The sequence below is a fragment of the Saccopteryx leptura genome, chromosome 2 (genome assembly GCF_036850995.1).
Source record: "Saccopteryx leptura isolate mSacLep1 chromosome 2, mSacLep1_pri_phased_curated, whole genome shotgun sequence".
NCBI classification, from domain to species: domain Eukaryota; kingdom Metazoa; phylum Chordata; class Mammalia; order Chiroptera; family Emballonuridae; genus Saccopteryx; species Saccopteryx leptura.
In genome coordinates this window covers 256,253,968-256,271,978 of record NC_089504.1, presented here as the reverse complement: position 1 = coordinate 256,271,978, position 18,011 = coordinate 256,253,968, and the positions used below count along the sequence as shown (strand labels likewise).

Here is an 18,011-nt window from a genome sequence, read left to right as displayed (position 1 = left end):
ACTGTCCTGCCTTCACTCTGAGCTCAGTCACAGCCGTGCCCTTAACAGGGTCCTTTGATTCACTTTCCAATTTTGACTTTTTCATCTTAGCCTCCCCTGCCCCCCAACTCCACTATGGCTTTTGGGAGAGCCCCCCAAACATATAGAAGTAAAGCATTTCATGCAATAAATATTTGTTGGACACCCACTAAGTGCCCGGCACTGCTGCAGGGGCTCAGCTTGCAATTAAAGTCACAGACAAGGTACCTGCTTTCATGGAGTTTAAAGGCCGGTAGAAACACTGACCATACACTAACAAGAGAGTCAGAAAGAAAATGTCCCACAGCAACCAGCCACTCAAATAGGATGACAGGCTAGACAGTGGACGGCTGAGGTGGTCAAGAAAGACATCACTAGGAAGGCGACCCTCCAGGGGATGAGCAGTGTCCAGTCAAGGTCAAGGGGTGCACACTTCAGGCAGAGGAAACGCCCAGTACAGGGTCCTTAGACGGGGTTGAACTTAGATGTTTGAGGAACCAAAAGCGGCCCATTAGTGGCCCAGGGGGTTAGGAGAGGATGTCAGAACAGGCAGAGGCCCAATATGATGGACCTTATACCTACTTGTGTATCTGGTCTACCGAGGAGAACTAATGGTGGGAAGTTAAGTTTCTGACATGCACAGTGCTCCTCAACCATGTCACTTAATATCTGAGCCCTCCAAGAAAGAATTAATGTCCCAGGGAAAACCCAGACTTGATGCATTTTTATCAGGGAACCAGGTTATTTATTTATTTTTTTTGTATTTTTCTGAAGTTGGAAACGAGGAGGCAGTCAGACAGACTTCCACATGCGCCTGACTGGGATCCACTCGGTACGCCCACCAGGGGGTGATGCTCTGCCCATCTGGGGCATCGCTCTGTTGCAACCAGAGCCATTCTAGCACCTGAGGCAGAGGCCACAGAGCCATCCTCAGCACCCGGGCCAACTTTGTTCCAATGGAGCCTTGGCTGCGGGAGGGGAAGAGAGAGACAGAGAGGAAGGAGAGGGGGAGGGGTGGAGAAGCAGATGGGCGCTTCTACTGTGTGCCCTGGCCAGGAATTGAACCCGGGACTCCTGCACACCAGGCCGACGCTCTTCCACTGAGCCAACCAGCCAGGACAGCACCAGGTTATTTTGATCAGATGAGCTGGATTTAGCTTAATCATTTCTTGATCTTGTCTCCTGCAGTTTTCCTTATCTCGTCAAAGACTTCCCAGTTTATGACCTAGACTAGTGGTTCTCCCAGTGAGACCCGAGTTTTTTTCAGGAGTTCACACAAATGTCAAAGCTAGTTTCAAAATATCAGGCATTATTTGTGTCAGGAAAAATAGTGAAAGATCAAAATGAGCCAAAAAAAGAAGAAGCCCTAGCCGGTTGGCTCAGCAGTTCAGTTCCTGGTCAGGGCACACAGGAGAAGTGCCCATCTGCTTCTCCACTCTTCCTTCTCTCCTTCCTCTCTGTCTCTCTCTTTCCCTCCCACAGCCAAGGATCCATTGGAGCAAAGTTGGCCCAGGCGCCGAGGATGGCTCCATGGCCTCCGTCCTCAGGTGCTAGAATGGCTCCAGTTGCAACAGAGCAACAGCCCCAGATGGGCAGAGCATCACCCCCTGGTGGGCATGTTTGGTGGGTCCTGGTTGGGTACATGCAGGAGTCTGTCTGTCTGCCCCCCCCCCACTCCCGTTCTCACTTTGGAAAAATACAAAAAAAAAAAAAATGTAGCAAGTATCCTGTCTAGCTTCTCATCATTGTCATCTCTGCCCCTCATTGTCTCTGGGCTATTTTATGACTCTGTATGTTGTGAACAACTGACGATGGAAAGGATTCTTTTCCATAGAAATGTAAATGTTTGGTGGAATGCAAGGAATTCTTGCCCTTGGACCAGACGAGCTTTGCATCCATTCATAAACTGAATTCTCCCTGGAACCAGTAGTAAAATCCCTAACCAGAGCCTCGATGCTCCCTCGTCAGCCCCCTTCCCTCCCAGGTCCGTGGAGGGTACACTGAGGAAACGAAGGCAGAGGCAGGTTGACAGTCTGTCCTCTAGGAAGTCAGGCTTTAGGGTGTTTGCAAAAATTTCATACATGCCACTCTTCTCACTACATTTTTTGGTTTGGAGAAATATAGGTGTCTTCTTTTTTCCCTTATGAAAATGTTAATTATGTTTATATGGAATCGATGCATAACTTTAAAAATGTTTTTAAATATCTGTTTTTGTTTCTTATATTGTAATATCAATAGCCTTGACCCATAGAGAAAAAAGCTATTTGAGGTCCTCAGTAATTATTCGGTGTGTAAAGGGGCTGGGACCACAGAGCTGGGAACCGTTGGCCGCAGAGCTATCCCACCAAGGAGACCTGGGGTCCACCCTCAGGATTCTGAGTCCTGGCTGGCTTGCACTAGGCTCTTCTCTCCAGACGAGGTACAGAAATTTAAAAAGCAGCTATAAGCCCTGGACGGTTGGCTCAGTGGTAGAGCATCGGCCTGGCGTGCAGAAGTCCCGGGTTTGATTCCCGGCCAGTGCACACAGGAGAAGCAACCCATCTGCTTCTCCACCCCTCCCCCTCTCCTTCCTCTCTGTCTCTCTCTTCCCCTCCTGCAGCCGAGGCTCCACTGGAGCAAAGATGGCCCGGGCGCTGGGGATGGCTCTTTGGCCTCTGCCCCAGGTGCTAGAGTGGCTCTGGTCGCAACAGAGCGACACCCCGGAGGGGCAGAGCATCACCCCCTGGTGGGCAGAGCATCGCCCCTGGTGGGCGTGCCAGGTGGAACCCGGTCGGGCGCATGCGGGAGTCTGTCTGACTGTCTCTCCCCTTTCCAGCTTCAGAAAAATACAAAAAAAAAAAAGCAGCTATAAAAGTTCCCTACCTGGAAGTCATCTTGCATATCCAGGGCGGTGTTAACCTCCATCTGAGCTGCTAGGCTGCTGTAGTACTTGTAGTGAAAATGGTCATTTATGCTGTAGATCTTCCACAGCAAAGAGAAGCAGGCGTTCTGCTGGTAAAGCTCTGCCAGCCTCTTCTTCCTACGTGACAAAGCACACAGGGGACACAGGGTCACCGAGGGAAGGGTCGGGGTTGGTGCCAGCACCCTGTGGGGTGCGCAGATTCCAGGCCCGCTGCCTTTTCCAACAAGCACATCACTATTCACAAAGCACATATTCTCCACTGCAAAACGAGGACCATAGTACTATGCGAGGATTCATTCAGATTATTTATGTAAATCAGCTGTCAGGTCACTGGTATTTAAATAAAACGACTTAAAAAACACATTTCCTATCATTCTACTGCATCCTGATGACAACCCGATAGGAAAGGGCAGAACCGCCTGACCTGGGTGGTGCAGTGGATAGACCGCTGGTTTGAAACCTCGGGCTTGGCTGGTCAAGGCACATACACAGAAGCAACTATGAGTTGATGCTTCCTGCTCCTCCCCCCATGCCTTTCTCTTTCTGTCTTCTCTCCCTAAAATTAATAAACAAAATCTTAAAAAAAAAAATAGGTGCCTCACCCAGTCGGTGGCAGAGTGGATAGAGTGTCAGACTAGGACACTAAGGACCCAGGTTTGAAACCCTGAGGTCACCAGCTTGAGCGTGGGATCATAGACCTGACCATTGGCATGTGTGTCAGTCTCTCTCTTCTGGGGAGTGAGAGGAGGACCAGGCTCTCCAGGTGCCTGCCCTTACCCTGGAGGTGGGGTCTCATGGGCCTCCTGACTCATATAATCGATGTGCCTGTTTTTCTCAACACGGTTACAGATGGACAGGGAGATCAAGTTGTCCGGGAAATCCCGGTTGAGGAGCTGCAGGGCCTTCCTCAGCATTTTCTTGGCAAGCACCATATGGCCCATGTTGTAATAGACCTGCAGGGAAAGGAGGAAAAGCTGTGATTCTGGTCTCAGCTGGTAGGTTCCAACAACACATCCTTTTGGGGTTCTTATCAAAAGACAATAATTAATGGCCCAGGAACAACCTCCCCCAAACCCTGCCCCATGCGTAATGGTGTTTCTTGGGTGTGTGCACAGAAGGATGGCTGAACGACTAGTATTGGGCATCTCTGGTGTGTATCATCTGCCTCGGAGAAGATGTGTACCCACCGCTGTCCACTCTGAGGGTCTGTTAGAGAAACACTTCGTAAAGATGTCAAGACAAGGAAGATCTTGCCGCTGGCAGGTGATGGTGAGGAGGTTTGAGTCCAGCGCTTTGGGCTCTGGAGTCAGAACGGATCTGGGGTAGGGCTGAGGGGAGTGCACATAGTGCAGGGGTGGTGTCTACTTCTAGGGACAGCCCCAGTGGCAAATCACAGAAGCACCATGTTTCCAGTGGCTGCTTACCTGGCCTTTGAGGCTGTAGAAAGTGGCAGACTCGAAAGGGTGGCTCCAAGACGCTTTCTTCTTGCGACCCTTCAGCATTCTCTCTCCCTCGTTCAGGTACTTGTACGCCTGCAGAGTCAGTGCACTGAGTCAGCGGGGCTCCAGGCCCCACTGGAGGGGAGAAGTGGGGGCCACTCTGGGTTCCACCTCTCCCTGTTCCCCCACTCCTGATTAGAAAGGGCCTGCAAATTCCAGACAGGAATTCAGGGGTAATGCCCCGCTGAAGACACAGACCACCTTCGCGTACAACTCTGCCCACTGATCACTCATCCTGGGTGACTCTAGGAATCTCCCCACTCTTCACGGTGTCACCTCAGTCACCTTACCTGACATGTATCCAGGGCAAATGCCTCCTTTGAGTAATCCCATTGCCAACCTCCCTTGTTTCCAGCAACACACTCACAGCCCTGATACGTCCCCACATCTATGGGAAGCTGGTCTCTGCCACTGGGATGAGTTATGACCCACCCCCGCGTCCCTTCCCAGGGCTGTCACTGGGGAAAGGGAGGAAGAGGGTAAGGCCCTGAGCAACCCCCCTCATTTCACCTTCAACCTCTTATGACATCGTTAGACAGGGGAGTCCTGGCTCCTGTGACCAAGGCAATGGTCAGACTTGAAGAGTGAAATAAGGTGAAGCAACATCCCCGAGTCTTCTGCAGCCCAAGAGGCAGGATTGGGGCAGGAGGGAGACAAGGCTGACACCAGATCCTACTTAACGGGAAATGGGTGCCAGTGGCACATTCTGAACCTTGTTCTGGGCTCGGTTTCTAGTCATTGTCTTTCTGAGTATTTCACTCCCTGCAGGGTTAGCAAGTTGTCCCCAAACCTTCTCTTCCTGGGACTCACAGGCCATATCTCCCTTCCCCCATATATGTGTATAAAATGTGCCTAGGAGACTTTTATTTTTAACTAAAATATTTCAGAGAACTGGAACTTATTGACATTTTTTATTTTTAATAGTTTACTTTTAAAATTTTATGCAACTCTGAGATGTGAGGGTTGACAGGGTTGATGGGGGCTGCAATAGGCAGTGCCTGTAACACATAGAGTGACCACCAGGGGGCACAAAGGACAGCGAGCCAGGATCCTGGGGGGGGGGGGGTGCACCGGTTCCCCTGAAGCTGGGCAGTCAGGTGAGCCAGCCCCAGAAAGGCCGCGGCCCTAGCCTGGCCCCCCGGGGAGCATTCGGTAGAGGTCAGCATCTTGCAGCCCTGCCACACCTGCCATAAAGAAACCCGTTCAACTTTATGCCGCTCAGCGCTTTCCAGCTCACTTTACCAGGAGCCTTTGTATTCCATTCTGCGTGCGGAGCCCCCACGTTTCTAAGGGCACACTGCCCTGGCACCATTTACCCTGATCCTGGAGAAACGTCCCCCAGGGCCTCGGGGGTCTCAAGATATGTATGAGACTTTAGCAAAAATTATGTGAAGACACAAGTGGGTGAGCCTCTTTGGAGGTCACGAGGTTAAAACTGGATTTGCACTGATCCAAGGACCTCCAGGGATCTGGGGGAGGCAGAGGCAGCAGCTGCACTGACACGTCCTCTCTGCATTGTGTTGGGAGAGACATATGCCTCCTTCCCTCAAATACAGGTGGACGATTCCCAGCAAGCCTCTGTAGGCGGCACTATTTTAAATGACACATAATGGTATTTGCAATTTTTTCTGATCTCTCCTTTTAGTCTCAGGTCATGTCCCTCCTGAGCAATTTGATTTTCAAAGGAAAGGGGTGCTGGCCAGAAGCAAGAAGGTGAAGGGGCAAAAGCACACAGAACTCCCCCTGGCCCGAGCTCTGAGCCCTCTCAGTGGCGGAGGGAGGCGCTCTGAAACAGCTCACCATGTAGTTATCGTCCACGGCGAGACAAGCCGCCGCGGCTTCCAGGAGATAATACATGGCTTTGTTGTTCTGCCCCAGGGCCAGGAAGTGGTACACCAGAGGCACGAGGACAAGCTCCAGCGTCTCCTCGCACTGGCAGTGCTCCAGGGGGACGATGACTTCCTGGGACGGGCTCATCTTCTTTATGGTGATATCAAAGAAACTCAAGATCTTTTTTGTGATTTCCTTGAAACTGTCCGAATGCAGAAATAAATGGGAGTAATGATGTGCAGATACAGTACAGCTTTTGAGAGGAAATCATCTTTAAAGACCAAGAAAAGAGCAAGGTACGAAAGCCTGACGCCGATAGCATTGCCCACATTCCCCACGCACCCCCCCCCCCCCCCGACAGTTCTCCACTTGTGCCTCAGAGGTCCCGGGCAGACTGATGATTTTAGCAGCGTTCGGAATTGAATGACAATCATTTATGCTCTTAACCCCTAAACAGTTAAAGATGCTGGTACCTGAGATTTTCCGGAAATATGTCAGAAGTGCTTGGAATCTCTATTCCTTTTAAAGTGGTCTCTTTTCCAGCTAGAAAAAAAAGACCGATGAGTTGTATGGGTTGTTGAAACAGTCTGCACAGCACAGATGTCTGATGTTTAGTAACAAAGGACAGAGAACCTTGAATGTAAAACCTTTGGTCAGTCCTGACTTGGGTATGTTAGGAAATTCCATAAGTATCTTAAAACAGAAAACAAACAAGGATCATCCCATCTCCTCTTCTCTACTAAGGGAGAAGGACAAATCCCAGAGAGGGGAAGGGACTTGTCTCTGATCATATGTCTGTTAGTGATGGAGACAGGACTAGGACCTAGGTCTGCTGGCTTCAAGGTGAATGCATTACTCCATTGATCTTTAATTGACACAAGTACATTTTAAGCACCTTGTTACCACCTTCTTCTGGCTTCTGTGCCCTTGCTCCCAAAGAATCAGTGCCCTTGATCTGCATATGGGCCTCTCTCGTTGTCCTGATCAGACTGCACAAGGATTGATTTGCACCCCTCTTGGCTACTGCTGTCTAGTGCATCTCGGTAACAGGGAGCTGAAGACATTGAATTATGCCACTATCCTCCTATTAACTACTCTTGTCAAGGTTAACCAGTGGCTACCATGTTGCTAAATCTAAAGGATACATCTTTGTAACCTTTTAAATACAATCCACCACTCCCTAACTGCTTTTGGGACACCCATTCCCTCCGTTCCCTCCCTTCCTTGGCTCCTACTCCTATACCAACATTCTAAATGAGGGTAAGCCTTGGTTTGGTCCTGGACTCCCTTCTCCATCCAAACTTTCTTCTCAGCAATTTCATCAGCCCTCGACTTTAAATTCCATCTATATACCAATGACTTTCGATTGTTTATCTCTAAATACTGAGACCTCCTCTTAACTACGGATCCGTGAAAACTGCTCACACATCCTCTCCCACCTGTAGCCTCTGCTTTCCCATGTAGATTTAGCCACAATCACTGTGGCCATTGGCCAGGGCTGCCCACAAGTGAGGGCTGGCCTGGGTGTTGCTGTCCTAAGCCTGATATCTAGCGTACCTGCAGGAACTGGGTCCTTGGGCCCCTGAACCCTCCACTATGTCTTCTAGAATCACTTGGCTGCCTTATATTATCAGTTTGTCACTTTTTCACTTTTGCTTCACAGATGGCTTTGAACCCCTGCCCTGAGCCCGAGACTGTTCTCTGGCGCCCTGACCCACTCAGCACAATTCTCTCCCGCTCAATTTCTCTCCTGCTGAAACCTTGTTTCGAGGCAGACCGGCAGAACAACAACACTCCTGTCTCCCTTGTGGACCTTATTTTGGCTCCCACGTCACCGTGTCCAATCCTGCTCCACCCCCACCCCACCCCCAGGGGTCTGTCCCTGGAATGAATTGGGCTGGATCTGATTTAGCCCTCTGGACATTTCAGTTGGAACTCTGGCCACACCCCATTTTGCCAGAGTCTTCATCCCCAAGTCCTGCTGACCAGCTCTCAGTGAGACTGGTTCTGCCAGGCTCCGCCACACACAGACCTCCGGCTCTCCCTGCCCGCCACTTCTGCTGCGGTGGTCTCATCGCTCACTGTGCCCATTCCCCAGGGATGCTTAGGACCAATCAAGAAAGCAGTAAGTTTACCTTTAAATCCCTTGGCTCTAGCCATCTTCTGGATGGTGTCCATGTCCAGAGAGCTGAGCTGAGTGTCCATGGCAAAGTGGTGATAGGGAATGAAGTCCCCGCCATGGCACTGGTCACATTTGTGGGCATTTTGTTCTAAGAAGCGGGCACATGTCAAGTGCATGGCCTCCTTCTCGGACTTCAGCCACAGCTCATAGGCTGTTTTCTGCATCATCGGCCTACTGAAACGAATGATGTGGCACGCGATGACCTCATTTTCCAGTTCCCGAAGCTCCTCACTGTGAGCTAGAGAGAACAGAGGGCTTTGCAGCCTGTGGGGGGCGAGGGACCCGCTCTCGCTACTTTGACTTAGATGTGCCTTTAACTAAGAGGCAGTGTGGTTGCCAGAGGGAGCGGGTGGCAGGGAAGAGAATAGAGAGGGACAAATACAGTGATGGAAAATGATTTGACTCTGGGTGATGGACACACAACACAATCAATAGTTCGATGGTCTAGAGATGTTCACCTGAAACCTATGTACTCTTACAATGTCACCCCATTAAAATAATTTCTAAATTAAAATATCTATGTATATCTATATATATCTACACATATACAGAGGAGATGGGGGTGCCTTCCAGGCTCAACTCACCCATCCCTTCAGTGGGATTGAGAGACAGGGAGCGATGATTCACTTCAAACGAGGCCGCGTTGTGTTTCAGAGCCAGCTGGAGCTCCTTGTTGTTCCGGAAACAGTCAAAGATGTTGGTTTCCACGAGGGTTGCCAGGGCCTTGATCATCCTCTTCATCTCCCAGCAGGGGAGAATCTCAAACAACAGCTCTTTGGTGAAGGCCAGGCCAAGGATGGCAGCACAGCGCACCAGCATCTGGTGGGAGAGGCTCATGCTGTCCAGCTGGACCAAGGAGATTTCTGCAGGGGGAAAGCCACACGGTAGGGAACCGGCCGGCCGTCTTTGTCACACACAGTCTAGAGATGGACGACCGTCCTGCCCTGCATCCTGGTTTGCAGAAACCCAGCCAAGTGGAGCCTAAGGAAGTGTTTGCTCAGTGCCTGCTTCATTGACGGGGGGCTGTCGAGAGCTCAAGGAATACGACAAGATGGTCTAACAACAGGCACAGCACAAAGGCCGGGCGAAAATAAGATGGACATTGAGGTGCTGTGACTTCGTGTTAAAGTGTGACGGGTTTGCGAGGAGAGGTGAGACCATGGTGGGCCGCGGTGTCAGAGGGAACGGGGCCTGCGTCCATGCCCCATGCGGACTTCTCCAGCTGGCCCTGGTCTGTCTCCTGGGACCGCCCTGCGATAAGGCTCCCCTCCATTTTCCCCAGACACTCCTTTATCCTGTGGCTCTCCCTGAGGGTCTCCGCACTCACGACAGTGTCAGAGCGTGCCCAGCACCTATCCCAACTTTTCATCTGAGCTCAGTATCAGAGCTCACGTAGCCTCCTGGTTCATCTTGACCAGCACGTCAGTGCATCACCCTCATCAGGGACAAAATGAGGACTTCTCCACTCATCTGAAGAACACTACAGAAGCCAAGTAGCCCAGCCCCCTACGAGAGGACACGGTGAGTGGAAACATGGAAGTGAGCTGGGGGCCCTTTAAGAGACCGAAAGCCCTGAGGCAGCCCCGGTGGCCCTGCGAACACCTGAAGCGCTATTCAGATGGCACGGATGGGAGCTGACTGCGTACAAAACATGGCATGAAATTTGTTTTTCTTAAAAGGATAACAATACAGCTCTGATATAAACTCCTTTTATCATGCCTTATAAGAAAAGATGGCAAAAAAGTTTCAGTATTTCTCTCCTGTTATTTGGTTCCTGTTTGAGGTACTGTACCTCGTTCTTTATGCAGTTGAAAAGAAACTTTAAATCTGACTCCAGAATATGCACAGAAGAAAGTTGGCTCCTAGTAAGAGGCAGAAAAGCCCAGCCCACGCAGGGCCTCCCCTGCCCGCCCCGGGCCTCCCCTCCCACTAGGGCCTCCCCTGCTCACCTGGGGCCTCCTCTGCTCACCTGGAGCCTCCTCTGCCCACCTGGAGCCTACTCAAGCAACCCCAGAGTTCTGACCTGCCTCTCTCCTTTTGGACAGCTGTTCCACAGAAAACAAGAGGGGTCTAGGCCCTGGAAAGTGAACACCAGGTGAAGTTGTCTTTACCTTTTAATGACAATGGCAGTGACAAGTCTTTCAGTCTGACACCACTGGCGAGCTCGCAGACATTCTCACCACCGAGAGTAAATATTTTTAACTCCTCCGTTGGCTTAGCAAAGTTCTCTATTGGGGCATGAAAGGAAAAAGAAGTGGCAGTCATGGGTTCTGTCACTACCCTGACTTTCCAATAAACGCAGGCAGAGAGGCATGTTGGCTCGCCAGATCTTCTGGAATACCGTGTTTTATACAAAACTGATATATGAAAATCTGAATTTATTCAAAAGATGTTTTGTCCCACCCCCCAAAAATTTTTTTGGAAATCTTTTGCAGCACATGAAGTTTTATTCAAACATGATTCAAAGATTATCAAGATATATCTTACAGCATATACTAACATACACCTTTTTTTTTTTTTTTAGCAAGAGAGAGAGAGAGAGAAAGGGAGAGAGATGAGTAGTATCAACTTGTAGTGTGGTTCTTCAGTTGTTCATTGATTCCTTCTAATATGTGCCTTGACTAGGGCTGGGGGAGGGAGGTTCCAGCCAAGCCAGTGACCCCTTGCTCAAACCAGAGACCTTGGGCTCAAGTCAGCGACCTTGGGTTTCAAGCCAGCGACCTTTGGGCTCAAGCCGGTGACCATGAGATCATATCAATGATCCTGTGCTCAAGCCGGTGACCCCGTGCTCAAGCCTGTGAGCCTGTGCTCAAGCCAGATGAACCTGCGCTCAAGTCGGCGACCTCGGGGTTTTGAACCTGGGACTTCAGCATCCCTGGTTGATGTATTACCCACTGTGCCACCACCAGTCAGGATAACACATACTTTTATACACGTTCCTATAGCCACACTTAGCAGCAAGCACGTTTGTGATGAGCTGCTCCACTTATGACATGGTGTGTACCAGAAACAGGTATTAGAAGTGGTGAGGTCTGGACAGTGAACTTGCCTAGTGATTTTGTCTTCTGATGATCCAAAACACTACATTCTCTCGCAATCTGGGGTATTGGGTCCAACAGTCCTTGACTCCCCAAACCCCATGCCCTCTGAGCATTGTGGGAAGCAGCCCGCGGAAGGGCCCATGCTTGCAGCCCCCTCTGCAGGACAGTGAGCGCTGCACCGTGGGACTCACTGATAAGCTGGTTCCAGGTCACATTAGCCTTCTCCTCGACCTCTATCTGGCGGCAGACGAGCGCCCGGTGCTGCTGCAGGTTCTTCAATATCTCTTCACAGAAGAGAGGAACCCCGCAGCTCCTCGATGCCAGGTACCTACAGGGAACATGGAGAGGCCCGTTTACCTGGATGTAGTGGAATAACCCATTGCATGGCCTTGGATGGGAACACAGCCAACAAGAAAAGAATGTTTTGCCAAGAAAATTATTTTGTGACTTGAAGGCGGGTCACTGAAACAGGTCTATGTGACTGAAGGCAGTTGCTGGGCTTTTCTCAGTAAAACATTCTCATAAGATTTCTGTACTTTCCAAGGTTATCCCTTCAGATAAGGAGAGGAATGTTATGGGATCCATAGAAGCAAAAGCAATTAATGCCTTCTGATATTATGTTGTTACTAAGCTATCTTGCAGGTGCACTCTATGAATCTTTAAAGTAAAAGTTACACTTTATGTTATGCCAATTTCTCAGTAAACAAGCTTTTTGAAGTCTTATGAATAAAATTAGGACACAGCGTGAACTCGGGGCCATTTGCCTGAGTGAGCGGTGGTCTTTTGCTAGTCCTTGATGATTTCGTCTGCTGATCTCTCTCTCTGTGCCCCCAACTCACAACAACACCTGGAAGAACTGTCCTTCAAGAAGCAAAGATGTTGGAGTCTTCTCCATCACTTGGGGGGAAAAATAAATCTCTTCTCATTCTCCATGGATTTTGGTTTATTTTCCATTTTTAGTGATTGCTTTTTTTTTCTTTCATTTTTCTAATTACCTAAAACATCGAGCATCTTTCCAAAGCCAGAACTATGCAACAAGGTACATCCTCAGTCTTGCTTCCCTTCCTCACCTTCTAAGTGATCACTTTAATGAATTTATGGTTTGTATTTTCAATGTGTCTTCCAGAAGCAAGGCAGCCTCGTTAGAAAGGACAGAGGCCGCTACCTGGCAGGCCGTACACAGCCAGCTAAGAAGAGGTGTCACCTATGTTGTTCAGGGGACCCCTGCCAAGCCCCAGGAGGGGAGGGGCTGAGCCACTCCGGAGATGCTGACTGGACAGCCAGCCCTCAGCGTGCACAGACAGACATGCCAACACCAGGCCGTGCAGTGCCCGCTGGCTGGGACCTCCTACACTGCATGGTATGGTCTTCCACGTTCACCAGTTTGCCTTTCCTGTCACTTGCTCATGACAATATCCTAAGAATTGGTTAGAGTGAACCCACACAGGGCACGGTGAAAGGGAAACAGAGTTGATGTCCCCACGCGGGGTCTGAGCAGGTGTAGTAGGGACCATAACAAGGACAAGACAAGCAGCATCCCTCCGACCCAGCCAGAGGTATGGCTCCTTTGAGAGGCGGGCCCGGTGAGAACACCGGAATAGGTGCTTTAGGCGGCATCTTAAGGAGTCTGATGACATCTGGGGCCCAGGCAGTGAACACAGATGTCACACCCTCCAGACAGAAGCAGGTTACTCACAGTTCCAGTTCTGTGGAGATGCCCGTGACACCGAGGTCCAGGCAGACCTTCTTGCAGATGTCACCAGGCTGCATGGCGCCGAGGGTGATGTAGGTGGTGTGCCTGTTCCTCATGATGGCACTGGCGGCTAGGCAGGGCAGCTCGATGAACGGAGACAGGGTCATGATGATGAAGACCGGGACATTCTGGATCAACTTCTCCAGGAAGGCCCAGGAGGCTGAGTCCATGAACTGGCCCTCGTCAATCATGAAAATCATCCTTTCCTGCTTCACTATCTGGGCAAGGGACAGAAAGAGCAAGAAGAGCGCTGTGGGACTCTGGTTTTCACACACGTGTGGGTCTGCATGAAATCATTGCTTCCCGAGAAACCTGCATGGAGTGAGATTCTGCCCCCTTGGGATTTGTGGCCATTTGGACAGAGCTGGCTGGAATGGACTCTGAATTGGTCAGATCTTTGCGCAAAGATCTATGCAGATTTGTGGGAGGTGGCATTGTGGCCAAGTGACAGCACCACTGCATAGAAGAGCAACATTCACTACACATCATTTTCATCTGTTGGCAAAGGGAGGCCTTTACTTGACATTTACTCAACCACTCCATGTCCAGCACCTGCCCACGGAGCTCGCCCTGGGCCGGTGCTAGATGCAAGGTGCTCAGGTACCCATCCTGCTGGCACTTGATGCTGTCTTAGCTGGAACACTGGCATCTCTTACATGTAAACAGATTGCATGTCCCTTTTCTTATATAGACTGCCTTTCCCTGCCTGGTCTCAGTGATTTATTTATTCGCTCATTCAGCATTGACTAAGCATCGGTGAAGGTCAGTTCCTGCCTAGAGGCCAGGGGCACAGTGCCCTTACGTTTTAGAATCAGCTCTTGCCTAGCAGGTGTGCGTCTCCATCATGTGAGGGGTGCGGCAGACAAACCTGCCCCTCTCACTGCTCCAGGCTGCACTCAGCCTCCTTTGGTTCCCTCTGAGAAGAGACTGGGTTACTCCTCCTTTTCCTTTCTCGTAAGATACTCCTTATGAAGTGTTATAACCTGCCTTGTCATATATAAGCTATGTTTACTTCTGTCTGTTACCAATACAGCTCTTCAGTGGCCCTGAGAACCTTTAATTTAATGGTGCTGTCGGTATTATTTGTGAACCAAGGAGAGTAAAGCAGGAAATAAAAGCATGAACTCATAGTCTGTCACTGGCCCCAGTTTTTTCATATTTAAAATGAGGAGAGTGAACTGGATTCTCTCGAAAGTGAGTAACAGCCAATGTGTACACTGAGCTCACGACGTCCCCAGCACCCTGGATGCTCTTCACGTAAATTAGCTCATCTGACCCTCAGAACACTCAGGGGCTAGGGGGAACTGTTGGCTCTCTGAACTGAGAAAATCTAGGTACGGCCATATCCGGTGACTTGCCAAGGTCACACGGAAGGTAAACGATCCAAAGATTGTTGTCACATCCTCTAGTTAAAGCACAGCTTTGCCAAACTAAATTGCATATTAGAACCAACTGAGAAGTTTTAAAACAAAAGCAAAGAGCTGAGCAAATACCTAGCCCCTTTGAATCCTCGGGGGAGGACTCCTAGGTCTGTATGTTCTAAGAAGCAAATGGCCCAGGCCGGGCATTCGGGAACTACGATAGTACCTGGCTCATTTGCCTGAACAGAGAGGGAGGGCGTTGTGTTTTTACCTGATGCAACGCCATATTCGTTACACGCCAGTGGTCACTCGTTATGTGCCAGACACAACATTGCTCAATAGTGTTACAAAATGAGTCAGAGACTCCTCGTCCTTGCAAACTCACAAACACAGCAGAGGGAAATAGAACCGGAAATACCTCCAAAGTGCCACAGGAGCAAGTAGAGGAGGAGTTAGTCGCAGCTAGTGATTTGGGGAGCTCTCACCAAAGAGGTGACATTGAAGGACGAGCAGCACTTCTCTGGATTACAAAGGGGAAAGCGTTTAGCTTTTATCTCATTGGCCCTGGGAATTGTTTGCATGGTAGAAAGCATGGGTTGGTGAGGTTGGCACACACTGGAGGTTACAAGGAGGATGAATTGGGTGAGGAGGTGTGAGGCACAGAGATTGGTTGGAAAGCTGTGACAATGGTCCAGAAGGAGACAGAGGCTGAACTACAGCAGGGAGCAGAGGATGGGCAAGTCCAGGGACTGCCCAGGGGAGAAAGAGGAGGACTTGGCAACTGAGCAGATGTGCCATTGACTAAATCAAGGATTTGGGGTCAGAAAAAGGAAGATAGGGCATTGGATTAGGAAAAAAAATATTTATCATCAGACACTGAAATGAGTGGGGGTTACAACATCCTTGTGGAATATCAAGTCCTGGGAAAGATGGTTCTGCTGCTTCTGAGAGAGGTGGGGACTACAATATAAATTTGGGGGCCATCGACATGCAGAGAGCGCCAACATCGGTTGAATGTTTCACATCAGCCTTACAGCCCTGTGAGCTACGGATTGCTGTTTCCCCTTTCAATAGATACGACGAAAGCCTAGACAGGTTAAGTCACTTGCTTAAGGTGACCCAGGTAACAAGTGAGAGGCCTAAGGGTTTCGACCTTGGTAGTCTGACTAAAGAACCCACCAACATAACCACTGAGATGCACTGCGTCTCATAAAGACAAGGGACAGAGAGCGTGGTTTTAAGGGGAAGTCACACTCCCAGGAGTCACGTTAAGGGACTCCGCTCACGTTTTTTAGCTGCTTTCCGAATAGGCTCTCAGCTCGAGGTGTGGGAGGGTGGGGGAGAAGGAAACACTTTAGGATACAGGTTGGCACACCCTTCAGAGCTTTCTGCCAGTGGGGCTGGGACCCCTCAGGCCACCTGGCTCGGAGGCGAGATGCCCAGTTCTCCAGTTCCTTGACTGGCAGGCATCCTTACTTTCTCCAGGATCTTCATAAACAATTCTTCCAACTGCTTTTGTTTCCTCAAGGTGGTGATCTTGGAAACCTCTTGTGAAACAGGAAACTGTGTAAAGAGTAATGAGAACACTGAGGACAGGAGAACAGCGGAAGGATCGACCTGCTGTGTGACTCCAAGCAAATCACTCGACTGTTCTCTGCCTCAAGTCCTCGCATGTTAGGCGACCCATACTGTCCTTCCCCACTCTCAGCCCCATGTCCCTGACTCTGATGGACACTGGAAAGAGCAGGGCACACTCTGCCTCTATGCTGGAGCCACCTGTGGGAGCAGAGAGACGGGCGCTCCGGACTGGCTAGGATTGTACGGCTAGGACGGAAGGTGAGGACAAAATGAACTGGCAGGTGACATTCGGACTCTTTTAAATATGGCATTTCCAGACACCTCCAGTATGTCTCAGGAAGGGAAAATGCTCATTCAGGGAAGACTGGGAGCCATTCCTCACTGCACAGATTCTCCAGGCGAGATGAGAAAAGGATAATAAAGGTCAGAGATGCTAAGTGACTGAGCATCTAAGCATCAGGGAGGGGCTGCTACATGTACCCTGTCACTGTTTCTTGCAGAAGTCTCACACTAGGTAGTTACCTGGACACGGAAAATGTCATTAAAAATACAGTAAAATCTTTCATCCACCAGAGACTGGACTTGACTTTGAAGGCTGGTCTGTCGTTCTCGGTAGTGTCTGCAAGCATCCAGACCCAAGACACTGGCCATGAGCATCTGGATGGTATAAAAGTTTTGATGGAAGCCGATCTTACTCAATGCAATAGCAATCGCCCTGTTTAGAAGAAAGCCAAGAATCAGGAGGGGGGGGGGAGAAGAAGAATCAGAAGAGAGTTTTTAACTATACTTTTTGAAAATAATCAAGGTTGCAGAAAGGCTCTGACTTCAACCAACAAGCAGCACAACGGAGCGGCTTCCCCTCTCCACGCCTCTGTTCCAGCTGTCTCCCCAGCCTGAGACGTTACCACGTCTTGTGGTCCCTCCCAATTCCTCATTCCCTGCTCACCTGTAGATCTCAGTTCAGGTGTAGCCTCCTGAACTCTTCCCCAGTGCCCCGGGGTTGGGTGACACCTCCCGCCCCCTCGGTTTCCACCATACTCCTCTTGTATGGTCCTCACCCTTCCCATGTCTACTGTTTCTCTCTCTCTCTCTCTCTCTCTCTCTCTCTCTCTGAAAGCTCCTTCAGGGCAGGAGTCTTCATCTTCGGGGCTGACTCATGTCCCACCCCACCCTCAATTCATGTGTTGTTATCTTAATGCCCAGCACCTGAGAATGTGACCTTATTTGGGAAAAGGGTCATTATACATGTGATAAACTTAAGATGAGGTCATGCTGGAGTGGAGGGGGTCCCCAATCCAGTATGACTGTGTCTTTGTGGGGAGGGGGTTAGACACATGCAGGAAGGATGCCATGTGAAGACAAAGGCAGAGATTGGGATGAGGCTTCCACAAGCCAAGGAACATCAGTAACTGCCAGCAAACCCCCAGAGGCCAGGGGAGGGGCATGAACAAGCTGTCCCTCACAGCTGTCAGAAGGAACCGACACAGCACGCCCCTTGCTCTCAGACTTCTAACTTCAGAGACCATACGTGCCTACTGAGTACGCCCCAGTCTGGAGTTTTGTCACAGCAGCTCTATCAAACGAGTATGGCATTTAGTTCCTGGATGAATGAATGAATGAGTGAATGAATGAATGAACGAATGAACAAATGTCTTCTGGTTGTTACCAGATATCTCCTTAACAATGTTAGACATTTTAAAACTGGCCTCTTTCTGTCCTGACACTAAAAAAGAATGGAACTACAGCTAAAAATGATACAAAGTTAATAAGCATTTTCCCCTTCATGCCTTCAGGTTAGGTGGTAGAAGCATGCGAGACACCATCATCATCCTCACGGTCGCCATCAG

The 18,011-nt window shown here is 49.9% G+C and overlaps 1 protein-coding gene across 3 annotated transcripts in view; it reads right to left on the bottom strand.

Moving 5' to 3' along the window:
- The window catches only part of LOC136395923 (adenylate cyclase type 10-like), a 62,917-nt gene that overhangs the window by 16,985 nt on the left and 27,921 nt on the right, over positions 1 to 18,011 (bottom strand). For 2 of the 3 annotated variants that reach the window (XM_066371460.1, XM_066371461.1), the window contains 12 exons: positions 16,687 to 16,879; positions 16,063 to 16,149; positions 13,169 to 13,443; positions 11,664 to 11,800; positions 10,543 to 10,659; positions 9,016 to 9,294; positions 8,385 to 8,669; positions 6,723 to 6,792; positions 6,220 to 6,451; positions 4,345 to 4,452; positions 3,698 to 3,873; positions 2,881 to 3,037 (listed from right to left, as the gene is read on the bottom strand). In XM_066371460.1, the coding sequence (XP_066227557.1) occupies positions 2,881 to 3,037; positions 3,698 to 3,873; positions 4,345 to 4,452; positions 6,220 to 6,451; positions 6,723 to 6,792; positions 8,385 to 8,669; positions 9,016 to 9,294; positions 10,543 to 10,659; positions 11,664 to 11,800; positions 13,169 to 13,443; positions 16,063 to 16,149; positions 16,687 to 16,879 (2,116 nt within the window). The remainder of the gene's footprint in view (positions 1 to 2,880; positions 3,038 to 3,697; positions 3,874 to 4,344; positions 4,453 to 6,219; positions 6,452 to 6,722; positions 6,793 to 8,384; positions 8,670 to 9,015; positions 9,295 to 10,542; positions 10,660 to 11,663; positions 11,801 to 13,168; positions 13,444 to 16,062; positions 16,150 to 16,686; positions 16,880 to 18,011) is intronic. The other variant, XM_066371464.1, reaches the window with a different exon arrangement.